At 44.4% G+C, this 20185-nt stretch overlaps 1 protein-coding gene across 1 annotated transcript in view; it reads right to left on the bottom strand.

The window, feature by feature from the left end:
- Window positions 1-19201: 19201 nt before the first annotated feature.
- The window catches only part of LOC146201301 (alkaline phosphatase-like), a 200498-nt gene continuing 199514 nt past the window's right edge, over window positions 19202-20185 (bottom strand). The window contains exon 8 of the mRNA XM_084595755.1: window positions 19202-19567. Coding sequence (XP_084451881.1) covers window positions 19350-19567 — 218 coding nt within the window. The 3' untranslated portion in view covers window positions 19202-19349. The remainder of the gene's footprint in view (window positions 19568-20185) is intronic.

The raw sequence follows: 20185 nt of genomic DNA, 5'->3' as shown, positions 1-20185 counted from the left end.
AAAGAGTTGTACTTAGCATGCACCCTTGAGGTACTCCATTCTCTTGGACAAAGCTTCTTGAGAACGTTGAGCCTAGTCGCAAGTGGAATAAGCGGTTCGACAGGAGGTCTTTTATGCAGTTTAACATCCTGCCTCAGATGCCCAAATCTGCTAAAGTCGAAGAGAATACCGAACCTCCAGGTTGTGTCATATATCTTTCCCATATAAAAAAAGACATCAAGGCAGTGTTTTTTTGTGTATAAATGCTTCACGGACAGTATTTTCAAGGCGGAATAAATGGTCAGTTATAGAACATGCTTTCTTAAAGCCCCATTGGTGAATGTCTAGAAGTTCCCGACACTGAAGGACAAATGCTAGCCTGATGTTTAAAACACTTTCGAAGGACTTTGCAAGGCAGCTTGTGAGAGCTATGGGTCTACAGCTACCAGGGGAGGTTGGTGGCTTCCCTGGTTTCAAAAATGGAACGATAATTGCTTTCTTCCAGGCATCAGGGATATTTCCGGTTACCCATATTTTAATAAACAAATTCATGAGTGCTTCTATTGCAGGTGTGGACAGATGAGCAAGCATTTCATAATGTATTTTGTCTGACCCAGGTGCTGTCCTTTTCCCGGAAGACAGCACCCTATTTATTTCTTGTACTGTAACTAAAGCATTATATGGTTCATCTATGCTTCCATTTGGAAGGTTTTGTTTGTCGGCCATGCATTTGAACTTTTTAAAGGATTCTGCAAAAAGCGAGGGTGTTGAAATTGTGGAAACATATTCCCCTAAAATATTTGCTTGCTCCTCTATGCTTGTTTGTGTGCTTGGGTCTGTCAGAAATGAAATTGTGAAAGGGGAGAAGCTGCCATTTAGTTTTCGAACTTACTCCCACATTTTTTTCAATGTGATTGAACTGTTTATAGACAAAACATAGGCTTGGCAGGAAGTCTTCTTTGTATCTAGCCTGTTAGAACTTTTTAAGGCTTTCATTTGTTGGGTATCTGCAGAAAATCCCCCAGGCTTTGTTTTGCTTCCTTGCAATCACGCGAATACCAACCCTTCTGAATTTTTTTCACAACTCCCGAGGACTGTGCGGTAGCTATGCGTGCTGCTGTAATAATGCAAGCGGTAAACCTTTCATTCAGATCATCTATGGGAAGGTCATCGGAAAAAACTTTTTCAAGGTTGGCTTTTGATTCAAATAGTTCCCAGTCAGCAAGATTTTTCCACTTGCGTGGCTTGTTTAGTGTCACAGATGGTGAAGATGTTGGGCTAATTAAAACGGGTAAATGATCGCCTTCGTGGGGGTTGTTAAAGACATCCCATGTAAAATCTGTAAAAATTGATGGTGAGCTAAACGACAAATCCAAGCAGCTCATTTTTCTCGTGCTTGGGGAGCAGTATCTGAACTTTCCTTTGGAATGAGCATTAAACTCCCCCACTAAAATATATGGTTTTGGTAATTGTTCTAAAAGTTCTTTTAAAGGCTGAATCGCATGTACGCGAAAATTCACACGAACGCGAACGCGACGGCGACACGCGTCGCGCGAACAGAAATGTATGTGTCGCTTAGCTCGTCGCTCGGATCTGCCGAAATAGAAAATTTCACTCGTTCGCCCGGAAATTCATCCGCGATCAGACAATAGCATGAACGCTCAGCGTACGTCACTGCTGGTCATTTTGCGCGTCTTCTTTTTTTTTTTTTTTTGCTTTCAAGTATAGCATTGCGATCGCCGCTTATTCGTGCTTCGTACAACGATAGCTAAACAAAACTTCAATGAGCGCCTTATTGACGCCGTAGAGTGGGAGCCGATACTTTGGGTCCTGCAGCACGCATACTACAAACATCGTGGCCATTCTGACGCGGCTAGTGAGCAGATTTGTATACAAATTCATTGAGTTGGTTTTTATTGACTGCTAACTGCTTCCGTACGCAGACCGGATGTTTACAAAGTGAAAGCGCTCATTTATGTTTCATGCATGTGGTCTTAGCTATCGTCGAGAGATCGTTATCGTTCGCTAGAGAATGCGTAGCAGATTTGCCTGACAAGGAAAGCATGCATGCAGAACTAGAATTATACTATTCACAGAAATACGGTACAGGCTTTTTTCTTGTGGCGGGTTTAAACGACATGTGCTCTTTATGCCTTCACAGTTCCCGAAGTAAAGGAAAGATGGAAAAACCTGCGGGACACGTTCCGGCGTGTTTTAAAGCACGCGTCCGAGCAAGGAAGAGTGGAGCTGGGGTGGACGACGTCCAAGAAGACGATACTACCTGGCCATACTTTGAGCGGTTGCGCTTCCTGCGGGACACAATGCTCGGCAGGCCGTAAGTCAATTTCTCATGATTTCAGCAGATTTATTTCACTTTAACAGCACAAAAATATACCAATGGTATTTGCAGTCTGCCAATGCTAAAAATTGTACCAAACGAGTTCTATTTGTGTTCACTATCTGAAATAAATCAAACAGACTGTCCATGGTATTGAAGTGCATTTAAATTTACCTGTTTGCAAGTTGAGTTTACACTCATCTTTTGCATCACTGCAGAACCTCAGGTAACTTGGACCCCCTACCCCTTAATGTAGGGGCCGTACCCCTCAATGTAGGGGCCAAGGACGTGGCAGAGAATGACCCTGAACCGTCACAAAATGCTCAGCAGATTTTGCTGATATGTATAGCGGGGAAAATTTTGTGCCTATTTTAAGCCCTGGACCAAGCTCAACTCCAGCAATGAGTGCAGGAGTTGAGCTTCTACCTGAAGAACCCAGCTGCATTGAGCTCCACAAAAAAAAAAGCAAAAAGGATAAATACGACGATCAAATCGACATACTTGGTGACATTCTAAAAAATAATTCGGATGAATTAGACCATTTCGGCTCTTTTCTTGTGGCAAAAATGAGAACAGTTCAAAAAAGGTTGTGGCTCGAGATGCAGCTGGCGGTCTTTCAGACGGTAGCTGGTTATATCCAAGATGAATGAGTTAGTCATTTATCCTGTGCTCCACAGGATGAATAATTAGCTCATTCATCCTGTGCATGACCAGCTGATGCAGGGACTTCTCACTTTTTTGTGTAGGGGAGGGGAGGGGGGCAAGACTTCCTGTATTTTTTTGTTTTATTTTTTTGGTGGGTATGAAATAGTATTGCCCGTATTTTTTCTTGATTTTAACTTTTCATCATATGAGTGGTATCACTGGAATCTTTGTGCAATAATCATGACATTATTTTTTTTTTTCAAAATGCGTTATAGCCAACTATACCAATACTACATACACCTGTCACACGGACAGTTTCGATTCTCATTGAAGTCGATCTGCATTCAACTCAATGCAGATCGAGGTCGTCATACGGCAACTTTCAAATGGAATCGAGCTCGAGCCTACTTGACTTCAAGTGACTTCCTCAATCACTCTCGAGATTTCAAGCACACTCGAAAGTGGTCGTTGACTCATCTAGCACACACGAAGGAAATTTCTCAATTCTCATTGAGAACGCCAGAAGTACCGGGTGTGTCAAACCTTGAAAGCCTCAATGCAGATTGAGTTCAATGAGGATCAGAAATGTTCGTGTGACAGAGGTGTAACGCCTGTGATATATTTGTACTCTAACATTTATGCTTCTGCACAATACTCAGTGTTTCATACTTTTCATTTTGAGGTCATTATTTAAATGTTTACATTTCTGTGCATGATCAAACCACCAGTGCTATAACTCTCCACAGAAGCAGCCATACTTGAGAGCAATAGTCAGCGTTTCATGTTATCTATTTTAAAATAGCCATCTGTGCCGGGGTGATAACAGCATGCTGCTGCCAAATTTGCAATTTTTTGCCAATAATCAAAGTTCCTATCATTATACATTTTAATTTACTCAACGTTGTCACATGAGGCACAGTGATGATTTTGAACTCATGCCTCTGTATTTCTGGGCAGTACAAGGTGTGAAATTGTCATCACCTTTAACATCTGTGTTGCTGTGATAACTGCATGCTGCTGCAATATTTGCAATTTTCTTGGCAATAATCTATGTTCCTATGTATGCATTTTAATTTTCAGTCAACGATGTCACTTGGAGTTAAAGTGATGATTTTGAGCTCAGACATCACTTGTGCAATAAAAGATGTATTTACATTTCCTTATTTTAGTAATGTGGATATAGTGACTGGTGTTGCAGTAACAAACACATGCAACAGTCTGCTTAAAAATTCATTTAATTCTTTTCATTATAGGGAACAGGTGGGACAGGAAGCTGCAGCAGCAGCTTGGCTAGCCCTCACCTCTTACAAAGTGACGACAGTGAATATTTTAGAACTTGAATACATGACATGGCAGTGCCAAAAAAATGAGACAACAAAAGAGCTTGTACAACACAAAATGTACATACACTGGTAAGCATGTACACTGCATACCCGGGCTCACATACAAAATACAAATAAATTCCATGAAAAAAAAATCCTCTTGAAGCTTAATGTGCACAAGCTGTTCAATTATCGATACCTATTCACGTGCAAGGTACACATTCTTGTAGGTTTTCCCGAACCTCGCAATGGACTCACGGAAGTAATGGTGTGCCGGCCGTGCATCAACATCGCGTGTCATGCAGCCATGCAGGCCTTCCATATGCAGTGCAATTCCATCAGCACCACCGCGTCGAAAGGTTAAAACTTGAATGGAGAAAGAGGGACTGTACGTTCCCTGTGGTGTTCATTGCTTTTTATGCGCGAATCCCGAAACCATCAATCATGTCTTCTTGGGGTGTTTAGGCGGAGTAATGGGAGATACAGCGAAGAACACTGAAAAAAAGACCTGCCGTTAAATCTCCAAAGAATTTGTTTCTTACCCATAGAAAATGATGTCATCACTGTCAGTATCACTAATTGCAGCTTCAATGTCATCACTACTATCATCCTCAAGGTAGACAAGGGGAATTATGACATGCATTTCACGATTCCGGGTGTGGCGCAGTTTGTTTAAGTGCTCAGCTGGGGATCCAAGGGATGGAGGTTCGATTCCCTGTAGACAACAATTATTATGTGCGTTTCAATTGATGACATCACTCTATTGAAAGCTATAGTGGGGCAGGACACCGTGACTGTAGACGATTAAAGGCTTTCGCCTTAAAAATGTGTTGTGCCCCGCCGTGGTGGTGCAGTGGTTAGGGCACTCGACTGATGTGGCCAAGGATGTGGGATCGAATCCTGTTCATGGTGGCCGCTTTTCTATAGAGGCAATAAGCAAGGCATACGTGTGCTGTGTGATGTCAGTGCACATTAAATTTCGACGACCGGGTGGTCGAAATTTTTGCACTCCTCCGCTAAGGCGTCTCTCATAGCCTGAGTCGCTTTGAGGCGTTAAACCCTACAAACCAAACCAAACCAAAAATGTGTGGTCATGATGGAACAACAGCGCAGCAAACATAGACAGAGAAAAGCTTGAGACAAGACAAGCGCTGACTGCAACTCAGCTGTAGGCAATGCTTGTCTTATCTCAGTCTCCCCCTCTCTGTGTTTCAGGATGCCATAAGTGCAAACACTTATGGCTTCCTCACACCAGGCAGACGCCACTGCCATTGCGTTTGACCCTGAAAAAAAATGATGTATTTGTTGCGCACAACAGTGGCACTTTGTACACAGTTTCGTGCCCTCGCACGCTGCAGCTCGAACATCGCTCACCTTGTTTCTTCCCTTCAGGAACCTTCGTGGATGTGCCCGAAGGGATCAGAGCTGTCAGCGTAGCCAGGAGGGCAGTAATGGCTGCTGGCAATGTTCTCCAAACAAAGAAAATTGTGCAGTGCGCATGTGGCTTTCACTATGTTGTCCATATTTTCGGGCTCTAAGTTTATGCGCCACTCAAATATGTGCCACCGGGAAGCCAGGATCCCGAAGGCATTTTCAGCGCACCTTCTGTGAAAAAAAAACTTTTGCTTGCAAATGTAAACCTTTTAACAATAACAAGCAAAACCATTCTGTGCCTCAATACGGTTGCTCTAACAATTTGAAAATATCGTAAGTCAGCATGTCTGTAATAACCGGCGAAAAAATGAAGCCAAAACAACACCAGCTGAGTTTCCTATTATGTTCTCACTTGGCCAAAGTTAAGAAAAAATGCCACCAAACTGATTGAAAAGCCCGTTAAAAGAAGTGAAATTGCATTGTTATACATGGCTGAGGCGATAGTTGTACACCACTTCTTCAGTATCTGTGCGGCTCCCTGGCAGTGGCCGCATAAAATCTGGGCGCAACTGGAAGGCCTCATCGCCAACAAATACATGAGGGCAGACCTTTTCTGACTCTGGCAGTTGGGCTGCATGAGGCAGGTCCATCTTGCCCTCATGTAGCCGTTGGCCAATGGGGGAGTCTTTAAAAATGCCCCCATCACTTAACCTCCCACGTGCACCGACATCAACAAGCCGGAATAGGTATTGGCTGTGCACAACCGCCATGAGAACAATGGAATGGGTGCCCTGGAAACAAGTAGAAATAGTTACGGGGCGGCAAGCCGATGATGCAAGGAGACAGAACATGACCGATGGCAGATGACGTTTAATGAATGATGGCGGACCTAGCGCGAGCGCGCCTGGCCACGCCATTTTCCGCTTTTTCACCCGTAACAATATGAACACTGAAGGCTTGGATCCAGAAGTGTCACTACCACAGGAGTGAGCAGTTGGCATAGGATGACCTTTGTGTGCATTTTCCTCATGATAAATGAACATTCTCCTGTAAACCTTTTCACGACCCTGAGAAATCGGTCCGACTGGGTGGTTTAGGTGAGAAATTGTCACTTTTTCCTATGCTACGAGCATAGCCCACTGCCCAATATGGCAGCACCGTTCACTGCTTTGTGAAATTGTGTGCAGGTGGAATGATGTCTTTCTTGATTTTATGGAGACTACATGGCTTTATAAATAGACTTGCCATAACAAGCCTCTTATTTTTATCTGCTCAAGCACTTTGTATTCATTCCACATATATATAAAATGTTTTCATAGCTTTTAGAGTCTCGCACTTTCTTGCACTAGTTCCGTGTGAAATTGTTTTGCAGACATAAATGACCCTTTCTACAATGCTCATCAATTTCGGACTTGACAGCACTGCAGCAAATAGGCTATACCCTCTAAATGCTACATGTCATCTAAATATTTTTGCTTTCATACCTTGTAGTTAAAATAAAGGCTGCCGGCATTATTGGGGCATTTAATCTCAACATGCTTCCCATCCACTACTCCCAGACAGTTGGGGAATTGCCGCCGACTCCAATAGCCTGAAGAAATTTGGAGCCACTCCGTTTGCGTTGGAGGCTGCAATATAAAGACCAGTGCTTGATCAAAAATGAAATGCATGTATTATAGCTAACCTATGGTCGAGGGTAGAGTTTGAATACCTTCATATATATTGGGGTCAGCACCTGCCAGAGCGCCTTGCATGTCAGGTGTATAGCCTCTCTGGCCGTGGTGATCCCCACCCTGAACGCCATTGCGACATCTTTTATTAGCATTTCAGATGACAGGTATCTGAAAATATGGACAGTCACAAGGATTTCAGCAAGTTTCAACACGTACACTCACACTTTTTGTTCTGATTGCTGGGTGTCATCCAAGCAGTCTCTGAAGCCACTAACTTTCTTTGTAATGAAACGTATGGCTTCAAAATAACCACTTTAGGCAGCAGGCTGCATGATGAGACTGCTATCCTAATTCGCAGGCAGCTCGCTGCCATTAAAAATCTGCTGTGCAGCAGCTAGACTATAAACACAAGATGTTTTTCTGAAGGTTCAAAATTTTTATAAAATGGGAACTTGGTTCAGATATATTTTAGCCTTGAGGCTATATATATTGTGGGCTAAAGCGAAATCAAGATAAGAGGCACAATGCTTTTGCTACCTAGCTAACCAAGAAAATGTACAACATGCTCCCAAAACAATTATTAGTAAAAACGCAATTTGTAAATCAGATAACTAATTAGAGTATTCTGCCTCTAACCTGGCGTCCACCGTAGTCCTCGATACAACTTCAGGTCTAAAGTATTAATTTAAGCATGCTTTTTTATATACAATATTTTGGAACCTCTAAAAAAATAAAATGATATAGGCACATTATTGGCCCTACTCAGGGAAAATAAGCTGCAGTGGAAGATCCTAAACAAAGTTCCTGCACAAGATCCGCTCGTCGGGCACTGAATTCTTAAAAGCAGTTCACAGAGTACCTTTTGAAACTACGTACCGCAGCGTCAGGGCGAGGCGCTCGCCAGATGATATGGGCTCTCTGCAGAGCCACTCTTTTTTCAAGCGACTTTTTACTAACTCGTGGATAAAGTCGAATGCCTCCGGTGACATCCGGTAGAACTTTTGGAACAGCGACGGATCTCCGTTTTTCATCACCTTCATCGGCAAGGACGTATTGAAGTATTTAGTTGCGCTGCGCTCACCTCTTCGCCAGAAACAACTTACGCCGTGAAAAACTCGCTTTCTCCGGCGCGCCGCTGCCAGACTGGCCGCACCCAGCAATTCCGGTCAAAAGCCTTCTTTCTTTTCATGATCAAGAGCAACCTCACTGCTGCGAGCTGCCTGCGTCTGTCCATTTTGCGCGGGCAAAAGATCGCGAATGCGCGCGCGCTTCTTCAAAGCAAAAACGAAAACGCAACCAAAAGAACAAAAGGTCACGTGACTACTTGTTAGCTCAAAGTTAGCGCGTGTCAAACATATCAAAGCCAATGCAGTGTATTGTAAATGCATTTTATTTTGTATTTCGTCGCAAAATACATAAATTCTTGCAATTTTTTTACTGTTGTTACGTTTGCGAATACATTTGCGGTGTGCTATGCCATAAACACTGAGCGCTGTCGCCGTTTCGCGTTGCCGTCGGTTTCGCGCTGTCGCGTGCATGCGTCTTCCCCAGTAGGCGACGAAGCGAACCATGATCGCTTTCGCCGCGCCGCCTTGTCGCTTCGCTCACTTTTTCGCTCACATGTGTTTCCCGCTTAACTCATGAAGTGTGACCGTTAGTTGTGGCGCAAGGTATATGGAACATATTGTTATTGTTTTAAAATCAATCCCAGTGACTGCAACGGCTTCGTACGTGGTTTTTAAATCAATCTGTCGTGTTGCAATATTACTCTGAACCACGATAGCAGCCCCGCCAGAGAGCTTACTTGAATGTTCCCTGTCACACCGGAAGACATAGTAGATTTTTAGAATGTTTCTTTGTTGAGGTCCTATGTTTGTCTCTTGTAGAGGGACAACTGAATTTAAAATGTCTTTTACGTCTGTGTAGGTTTTTAAAAGTCCTCGGCAGTTCCAATGAACTAAAAACGCCGTGATTATAAGCTTCAAGGAGTACAGGTAAAAGCCTAGTGTAATGGGTCTCTTGGACCTGTTAATGTGTGTGTTTTTTTTTGTTCAAGGGCGGGTTGCCGCCCGTCCAGCGAAGGTGGACTGGGGTCCATCGCCTGGCTAGAGGCGCTGGAGGAGCCGCGGGTGTGTGTGTGTTTGAGGCCTCTCCCGGTGTGGGGAAGCCTTGCGGTGTGCTGATTCAAAGACCTGCGGGCCCTTTTTCATTGATGGCAGGGCAGCTCGCGCTGCTTCTGCTTGGGGCGGTGATGGCCCTGCCTGAGCAGCGGCCTCATCCTCATGTGCCGTGCCGCCCCTGCGCACCACGTCGGAGAAGTCGAAAAAGTCTGTTCTCGCTGTAAACGAAAAAGTAGCCTTTTCAACTCGTTTTCGTGCCTCTGGATATGTTCTCTTTTGTTTTGACAGTTATAACTTCTTTTTCTCTTTTCCATGAAGGACACGACCGCGAGTATGCAGCATGTTCTCCTTGGCAGTTTGCACAGCGTGGTACAGCACTGCAGTTGTCTGACTGATGTCCTTGAGATGCACACTTGGCACAACTTTGACGGCCGTGACAACTGTGTGAGCCGTGGCCGAATTTTTGACAATTGAAGCAGGGTTGGGTATATAATGTCTCACATCTATTTTCAAGTAGCCCACTTCGATTGGTTCAGGGAGGGCGCTGGATGCAAAAGTGAGGACTAAGTGCTTTGTAGGAATTTTTGTTGTCCTTATCTTTATTCTGTGTACTGAAATTACATTCTGACCGAGAAGGCCTTCAAGCATTTCTTCTTCAGTCAGATTTAGGAAATCATTTTAGATCCTCCACGGACGGTGTTGAGGGATCTATGAGCTGTGATTGAAATAGGAATCTCTCTGATCGACACTATGTTGGACAGTTTGAATACTGGACATTGTCTTTGACTTCTAGCAGAAGGTCACCACTGGACATTTTCGATACCTTGTAGCCAGGCCCCAAGGCATCAGTTAGATACTTTGCCACAAGAAATGGAGAAATTGTTCTGGTAGTTTTCTGTAGTTTTTTTTTCACTATGTAGGACTTGGTATTTAGGAAATAATTCTTTCGTTTTCGGGAAGAACTGTTCAGTGCATTTGGTCCGCCTTTTTTTCCGAAGGAGCTCACTTTGGTGTGAAGAAGCCATGAAAAATGTTTGTTCTGCAGCAGTGCCAGCCACCCATCACCGAGCCCAACAAAGGGACGGGACAGGAACATCCAAGACATCCTGCCCGCGCCAGCTATACACCGCCACTATAACCAAATATTGGGCAACTCAGGGTAGCTGCACCACATAAAGTTGACCCTAGCCGCCAGGAGAGCAGAAAAGCCGAAGAGAAGAGAGGACAAGACAGGTCTAAGATAGAAGGTAGGAAAGTGAAAGATTGAGGGGAGGACAGGAAAAGGCTACTGCTGATTTCCCCCGGTCGGGTCAGCCCGGAGGTGCCGTCTATGGGAAGCGTGGGCCAAAGTGGTGTGTTGCTTCCGCCGAGGGGCATTAAAGGTCCAAACACTCGTACTTCAGATGCCGGAGCAGCGTCTGGTGGAGACACGTACAACTTTGGTTCAGCCGCCTTCCTGGTGGCCACGTCATCACAGCTGCTGGGAAGGTCCCAGTCCAGCTGCGCCTGAGTCCTGTAGCTCAGGCAGATGTGTCTGGAGTCAGGATCGGGTCAATCCGGGTATGGAAACCCGGACGTCTGTGGCGGAAGCCCAAGCCTGGTCACTCGGGGCGCGAGCAGACAGGCGTAGCCCAGAAACTTCTGTCCTTGTCTGCTTTCTTCCGTGTCCCGACTCTGCTTTGCGTGCGCTCTCGTCTCCGCCTGCTGCTTGCTCCACGTGGTCCTTTCTTGATGTGCCAAGCGTTCGTTGCTTGCTCCACGTGGTCCTTTCTCGATGCGCCACGTGTTTCTTGCTTTCTATGTGCCGCTTGTTCCCCACAACAGTTAACCGATCTACAACATTAATTAAGAAAGCGGAAAAAATCCAGTATGATACCGACTGCTACCACCCCGTTTCAAAAGGGAACCTCCTTTATTCCATCCATCCCTCAGCCTAATGTAATGATCTTCGGTACACGCTTGTGTTGTAGTACAATCACCGTGTAATAATGACGTTAATATTTGCGCAATGGTATAGTATTCCAGAGCATGTTCCATGCAATTTACGAACGGCCTATAATCTGCTGCGAAGTGAGCTGATGGGTTTAGGCTGTGTTGTTTTGACTGTACAGCCAGAAACAATTGTCCCAGGCAATAGATCTAATCAGTGATCCAGAAACATCATGTGAGGAAGTATAAAAAGAGGTTGGCTGGAGCACAAACACAGCAGGCAAATGTAAATTAGATTGCTAATGAGCGATAATAGATCAAGCGATATTCATTGCAACTCACCAGAGAAAGCTGGTACCGTGATGGCATGAAGGCACTTCGGAAAACACCTCTTAGGTTCGAAGCAAACAAAATCGACGCTCGTAAGAAGCCTTTCCAGAATGATGCCATCTTTTCAAGGGAGACTGCCATTTCCGATGACCTGCCTAGGGTTGCAATTCATTTAAGTCTAAGATTGCCGTATTAGCGATTACCATAGTTGATACCTTTCACGTACCCATAGTAAGCTGATCGGTCCGTAATTTATCAAGCTCCTAGCGTTCCCTTACTTTCAAATTAAGAAAATTTTGACGTTATTCCTATATTCTGGTACTACTGATGTCATTAGTAAAGGTTGAAAACAGCGGAAGGACGGAGACCGAGAGAGGAACACAGGTGGAGGACCGATGACATTAGGCATTACATATACAGGATGGTCAGTTTTTATATCTCAATATCTCCAATATCCTTGAACCAGTCCACAGTTACCGGATCCTCCCTCGATGCTTTCCCCGTTTCATAGTTTCAAAAGCTTTCATAACCTGCTTTTTTGTTAGTGGTGCGGAACATCTGTTAAAATTCCACTACCTCCATTCTCATCATTGTCGGGGTTATTTTTGCTGATCTATAGGTTAGTGTACAACTTCTCAACTTCTTTGATTATGTTATCCATATCAGTAATAACATTGCCCGCCATTTTCTTAGCGCATATATCTCCTTGTCGCCTGTGTCTGGTTTCTTTGTCGTGTTTAGGCGATCACAGTTCGTTAGAGCACCTTCAATGGTTTCCCTATTAAATTTCCTTATGTCGCACACTTCACATTTCACGCTTATTGATTAGTTGGATAGCTCTGCCAGATCTGTCTGTTGGATAAGATGCCTTCATGCTTCGGCGTTTCTGAGATCTTGTGCCTGTTTGTATTGTTGACCGCTATTCTTTCTTACTATCCTGCCGCCTACTTCCACCACATGCAAATAATGTTCATTATTTATACCTTAGCGTCTCTCATAGCCTTAGTCGCTTTGGGACGTTATAACCCACAAACCACAACCTTAAGTTCGTCTTCCTCGATTAAAGCTGAATATATGTTCGCAGCGAGATCCTGTGTTCGTCTTTCCCTCTCGCTGCTAATTCGTTGATAGGCCTCTTCTTTACTAGTTTGTTCCATTTCTCTTCAAATCTAGGTTAATTCGAGACGTACCTTAATGTGGTCACTGCATGGCACCTTTCAGGTTTCCTCCACATCCTCCACATCATTCACAGTGCCAGGGCCCGAACACAGTACAAAGTCAGTTTTGTTTTAGTCGCCCTATTTGGCATTTTTATGTATGCTACCAGTGCTTCCGTTTGCTGAAGAGTGTATTCATGATTTGTAAGGAAATACGTACGGAAGAAAACACCACTTCACGATACAAATACCAATACAAATAATTTTATTTAGCATCAACACTGATTATACAGTACTCGTGATGCTGCATGGTGCTAGCAAAAAGCCTGCGATGGCTTGACAAAGGCTAGCACCCCGCTTACAGTGCAATACAGCAGCGGACAAAACACAACAAAACAAGAAAAAGCCCTTATAAGCATAACGACGGCTTTATATATTACAAAGTACATTTAGAGGATAGGACTAATATTGGGTGGTACAGAACTGCATGTGTTAACAATATTTTGATTTGAGGACATATACTGTTGTATAGATTAGCTGGACTTGTTAACAGAGGAATTAAGAGCTTTTGGTAGCATGTACATCAACATTTGGCGGCCATAGTTGGTACGGGTATGGGGAATCTTCCAAACGTCACTGCTTCGTGTGCCATACGTTTTTTCAACTGGAGTCAGCGTTGCAAGTGTTTCAAGGAAAGCGTCACTATTTATGCGATAAGTATGATAACGTTTTAGCAGAACTGCGTTGAACAGGTTCGGTAATGGTTCTAATCTAAGGTCATGAAATATAGGTTCTGTGTGTGCGTCATAAGGTTCATTAGAAATGATTCTTACAGCTTTTTTCTGTAGTCGATAGATTTTGGACAGGTTTGTGTAGGTCATTGTTCCCCATACCAAATAACCATACGATAGCGTGGACATGAAAAGGGAATTGTATAAGAGCAATTTAATGTGCTTTGGCAAAAAATAACGAAAGCGTGCAAGAATACCTACTGTTCGCGAAAGTTCGGAGTGAACAAGGTCAGCATGCGCGCTCCACTGCATATTCTCTTGAAAAAGAACACCTAACGTTTTTATAACTGGTACCAACTCTATGACCGAAAGACCTAGTCGAAGGACAATATTGGAATTAACTGGCTTATTTTTAGGGCGAAAAAGAACTGATTTTGTCTTCGAGACGTTTATAGTTAAAGAATTAGTTTGACTCCAAGTGTTTAGTACATCAAGCACTTCATTCGCTTTCTTAACAAGCAGGGGTAAACTGTGATGTGAGAAAAATAGGCTTGTATCGTCGGCATAAATAACAAATGAATTGTTTAAATCTATGTTAACAAGGTCGTTAATATATAGGTTGAAAAGCAGCGGCCCGAGAATACTTCCCTGCGGAACGCCGTGTAATAATGGTTTGAAACTGGAGCAAGATTTATTTATGTGTACCCTTTGTTGGCGGTGTTGTAGGTAAGACTTAATGAGAGATAGAAAACAGCCTCTGAAACCATAATATTCCAATTTTTTTAATAATGTGGTGTGATTGATTTTGTCAAATGCTTTTGAATAGTCTACAAATATTCCAAGTGTATAAAATTCACGCTCAAAAGCATTAAGAATGATTTCTTTTTGCGCCAGCAAGGCGCTTTCTGTGGATCGTTTTTTTGTAAACCCAAACTGATATTGTGTCATGATGTGATGCTTGGTTAGGAATGAGCTCATTCGAACGTGTATTAGTTTTTCAACGACTTTGGAGAAAACAGGGAGTATTGAAATGGGCCTGTAATTAGACATGTTGCATTTCTCACCACCTTTAAAAATGGTAGTAACTTTAGCCACTTGGAGTCGGCGAGGAAACTGACCGCATGAAAATATTTGATTAATGATATACTCTAAAACTGGAGCTATAATAATAGTAACATACTTAAGTGGCCGAATCTGTAAGCCATCTATATCAGTACAATTAGAATTGTTTAAAGACATGATTGTAGACACGACCTCATCTGCAGTCACTGGAGATAAAAGTGCACTATCTTCTGTTCGTTGGGGCATAAAATCTGTACAGCTGGGGTCATGATGGCTATTTCCTACTGATGTGAAAAATTCATTGAAAGCTACAGCTAAGTTTTCTCCAGCAAGAGTTGTACCATTTACAGTTATCTCGTTGGGGTTATCATTTGAATCAGGGTGGCGGTTTAGGAGCGTATTTAATTTTTTCCAAATGAATTCTGGAGTTTGCTTCGTGTCCTGGACGAAAAGGTTTTCAAAGTACTCTCTTTTAGTTTTCCGTAAGAGACTGTTTGTTCTGTTTCTGTGCTTTTTGAATTCATTCAGGTAGTAAGGCCCTGAAAGTAGTAGTGTAATAGGTCTTCTTAGGGAAGGTAGTGGACGCCGATCCGGATCACGAAAGAGAAATGCTCAGAATCATCAGTTTGGGTTGGAGAGCATTCGGACAGTGCTAACGGCAGGTTACCGGTATCCCTCAAGTAGAAAGTATATAGTGGTTCCAAATTACTAGTACTCAAGTGTGGAACAGAAATGCTGAGGAAAGAGTTTGACTTTGTATGGGGACCACGCAAAGAGCTATGGGAAAAAATGGTATGTTATGGGCAACGCTATGAAATAGGAAGCTTGCCGATTGGGTCAATGAAGAAACGCGAGTTGATATTATCACGTGGTGGTGACAAGGTCGATGACACAATGAAGAGTCTTAGAGTGCAGTGAAGAAACTATTTATTGGGCTTACTTCCGCCCGCAAAAAAAAACTAAGCAACTTGGCGGCGGCGATAGCAACAAACGTACTGGGCTGCCGTCGAGCAAAAAATGTTGTCGCACACGTCCACGCGCAATTTAAAGGCGGCTCAGAACCACCTAGATAACGTCACAAACTTACTAGCACAACCTGGAACATTGTAGAAACATACGTGAGAGCCGTAATTTTCGAGACAGATCTCGGAGTATCTTGCGCGACGAAGAAACTGATAAAGGTGCGTCTCTCGACATCGAGCATTAGCAAACAAAAATACAAAATTGATATGTGTGCCAGAATCACAGTGATAAGGCCACATGCCGGCGGCTGCTAAAAAACAATAAATACAGTTTTGAAGGTTTCGCAGCAATATTGTATTAGAAATCAATACGAAATCGACATCAGCAATTCATTGCTACCAAGGCAAGATAATCGAGGGTGAGAGTGAACTCCGGAGAAGGGAAGGAGGTTGTGAGCGGAACAACATTAGGGAGCGGATGAGAATACCAATTTGGAGGGTTGAAATGTATGCACCTGGCAGAGGGCCTTTTTAAATCCGGTTCACATTAGCGTGAAGCGGAGTAGCTTAGACGACGCCGCTGCTTCGCAGCTCCCCAGAACGACGCTCACACTACGCACGTCTTCCGCGGCGTTTGGAGGCGCTGAGAGGACGTTAACAAGCAGAGGGAAACGGGGGTGGCCTCTACTCCCAGAAAACTTTTTCTGACTATGCAGCCAAGGCTACGGGAGTGGAGCTTCCGTCACGGTGGTAGTGCACCCTGTAGTTCTGGCATTCCTGGCCTCAATTACGGTTTCAATTTCAGTTCCACCTTTGCTTGAAATTATAGTTTTACAGCCGCCAACGCTGCAGAAATTACTTTTTTAATACAAGGCCTAAGTGAGCATAAGTTGACGGTTAATAATTATCATGCGCTGCGTCCGTTGCCGAAATAAGCGCTTTGCGAAAGCGTACACACCGGAGGATAGACGCAGCAGAAACAGCCGACGTACCCTTCGGGAGATTCCCTACAGATGGCGCCGACATCTCATTTGCTAGGCGTACTGTAGTGATCGTAAATGTTGTAGCGCATTTTTGACATAAGGACGACGCAAACATTTCTGTAATGGTATAATATCCCAGATCGCAAAGTTTGCGAAACGACTGTATTCTTGCTGCTCAATGAGCATTTAGGCTATGTAGCTTTGGTCTCAAAGCCAGAAATTGTTGTCCGGATAGTCAACTTTGGCCCCTGCGGATGGCATTGCCATTTTTTGCCCAAACAAAGAGAGCATCAGAACGGCAACTGAAGTCGTAGACAAGTTCTGGAGCCCAGATAAACTGGGGTAAGAATTTAGGATTTTCGCAGGGAAATTGAGGAGAACGACAAGACTTTGCCACCTGAAGTGGACGACTCTACCAACCCAGTATCTGGTCGTTACACATGAAAATTTCAGTTAGCTGGAACCGGTCTGGACTGACCAAATAAGAAAAGGAAAAGGCAGACAGTTGATAGGGGAAACAACTGCCTGTGTTTTCAAGGGCCACTATCTCTAATCCTTCCAGGTCTCTAAAGTACGGTACCTGATGAGTTATTTGTGTGAACAGAGAGCCAGCGTACAAAAAACTCACCTCATTTTTGCAGTATTCATTTGGGCCCCTACCTGGAAGAGGACCAGTCGAAAAACCTTGTTTCGTTAGTGTGGGTGGACTGGATCTTACTCATTAGTTTCTTCCACAAATTGGGTCGCGCTTTGTTTTTTTAAGAGACCAAAGCGATTCCCTTCTTCGCACAGTGATTCAAATGAGGCTATGCAACCTTCTCCAAAAATTTGTAGCTTCCATGCTGTTTCCATGCCTGCAGGTTTCACCAGTGTGCTTATAACTACGGAGTACAATGCAACATTTGTAAATAAAGTAACTGATATAACAAGACGCGCCACTTTCAGCGGACCACTCCGGTAGGCTTTCCGCTGGGGGCATCCAAAGTCAATAAAACACGCCGTGTAGTACTCTGCAGCTTTCCAAGATTCATTGCGCTTAAGCAACGGCATTAGGCCTGCTTTTACTCCATGCACGCGCTGCGGCCGCTGGCAGGTGACTGAACTTGTACTGACGTCGGCTCCCGTTGGTTACTGCATTCTGCGGAGCAAGGAATCCCCATCACTCCGAGGAACGTGAAAATGTCAGCCTGCGTGAAAAAAACTGTCTCCGTGGAAAGCGCCGCGTGGAAAGTATCTTGCGTTTTCCCGCCGACCCTAATACCAAAATCGTCATCACTGATTCTCAACAGGCTATCCGCAACTACGATGCTGGCCGTATCTCTTGCCAGGTGTTGCACATTCTACTTTCTACTGCACCCTCTTCCACATCTCGCTCACTTCTATGGGTTCCAGCCCACGAGTCGTTCAGCGGAAACACCCAGGCGCACGCTCTCGCTCGAGATCTCAGCTGCTGAGCCGAGAGTATAATCAGCCACCCTGCTTCCCCTGACACCAATATCTCACGCGCCTCTCTATTTACCACTTACACGGACATACTCCAGGACTAACCGACTCGAACGATGCTCATAGCCTCCCGCACACCACGATCTAACAAGACACGAGGCCGTCCAACGGCTTAAACTACAAACTGGCAGCTTCCCACACTCGCTCTTGTAAAGCAGGATCTTTCCGCAAAAGATAGCCCCCATGTGCAAACACTGCCCAACTCCGGCGACTCTCACACACATGGCGTAGACTTGTAGAAACTACAACACAGAAAACTTAAACACCCCAGAGACGTGGCAGTCTCTCCTGCATACTTCCGAGCCAGCAGACCAACGCCGGCTTATCCAGCGCGCGGGGGAGTCCGCGACATCCCAAGGATCCCCGCCGAGCTCCTCTAAGCCAGCGCAATCGCTGCTTTGACTGGTCTCCGTTTTTGGGCGTAATAAAAGAGTTCATCACCACCACCAATGGCACAGGTCTTCACTCTGCATTGCGAATAGTCAGTGTGGTGATGATGATTATGATGACAAGCTATTTAAGATGCCGACCTCATGAATGCATAAGGAATATATACATAAATGATAGGAAAGATATAGCTGATAAATGCCAGTGTAAGGATAATCCCGCCCAGGATGAGGTTATTACTAAACTGGCAGTACTCGTGGGGCTTAATTCCACGAAAACAGCAGCAGCAGGAGCTGTCAAGGATTCCATTACCAGCGAGATCCTCCGCAATAACTAAACTCTTTAGTAAATATTGGAGAAAAGGCAGCAATTTAGCAAGCCCGCTAAGGTATTTAGAATGTTCATCCACAATGCGAGTAGGTACTTCACCGTAAACAACACAAAACCAATCTTTACCATAATGCGTAAGCTAGACGCTTAAACATGCCATTTACAGTAGATTTAACATGCACATGAAGTCGAAGGACTTGTCAAATACATATCGATTATGATCTTTTTAGTTTATTGGTTTTGCTGTGTTCGCTCACGACTGACAACTGATGCACTGAAGTTGGTAAATCCACTAATGTCTTTCGCCCAAGCCAGCATCATTCTCAAATATGGAAAGTGAATTAACTTGCATTTGTGAAGAATTGTTGCAACCAAATAAGGTTCGCACGAAAAGTCTCTTTTTATTCCCTAAATCACTTGAAACTCGCATCTCATAGGACGGTGGGCGGTCGGCAGCAAGAGCCATCAGCATACTGCTTGCACATTTCTTGCCTGTCGGATAGCTGGAAGATGGTCGCAAGCGTTCACCGCCCTCTGAGCTGAGTCACTGAAGAATGGCACTCGGCACCAGAGAACTGGCCGATGCAGGCAGCATAGGCAAGTGCGTGTGGGATATACGTCTGGTCGTGAACCCCGCTGAATAAGTGTGCCCAGGCCCCAGCGGCGAACACTGCAACGTCCTCTCCTCCATGCGTCTCCAGGCGCTTGGGGAACGCCGCTTGTTGTGTGTAGTTCATCGAAGCTGCCAGTGCGAGAAGAGAAACAAAAATAGTTATGTTGCCGTCATTTACAGTCGCCGTTCCCGCCTACTTTGCCTCAAATGATATCATTGCAAGCTTGATAACTGCTCGTTAAGAACGAGCGTGACGGTGCGTATTACAGAGGTAAAATTTAAGCGTGCTCTCTGCTCAGAATGAAAGAAAATGGCAGGCAAACTCACGTCCTATCGGATAACATAATTGAAACTCGCGCACAGGACACAACTGATGTTCTATATATGACATTCCGCTATCCTCTGGCCGTTCGTACTTCGGTCAAAATGGCCGGTATGTTAATGAACGAAAAAAGAAGCATGCTACTTCTTTGACACCTTCAGCTTCCAAGGACAGAAACAAAGCCATCCCACAGTGTATTGATTTACAAAGCGGTAATGGCGATGTTGATGACAGCCTTGTTCGCAAAACATGCGGTCAGTCAAACAGCGACCCTTTCGAGATTGGTTTGGTTTATAAGGTTTAAAGTCCCGAAGCAACTCTGGTTATGAGACACGCCGTAGTGGAGGGCTCCTGATATTTCGACCACCCGGGGTTCTTTAACGTGACTGACACCGCACAGCACAGGAGTGCCTTACCTGTCGCTT

Source organism: Amblyomma maculatum, chromosome 2 (assembly GCF_055883805.1).
Source record: "Amblyomma maculatum isolate TAMU_Amacu chromosome 2, ASM5588380v1, whole genome shotgun sequence".
Classification (NCBI taxonomy): Eukaryota; Metazoa; Arthropoda; class Arachnida; order Ixodida; family Ixodidae; genus Amblyomma; species Amblyomma maculatum.
This window is presented reverse-complemented; position numbering and strand designations above follow the sequence as displayed.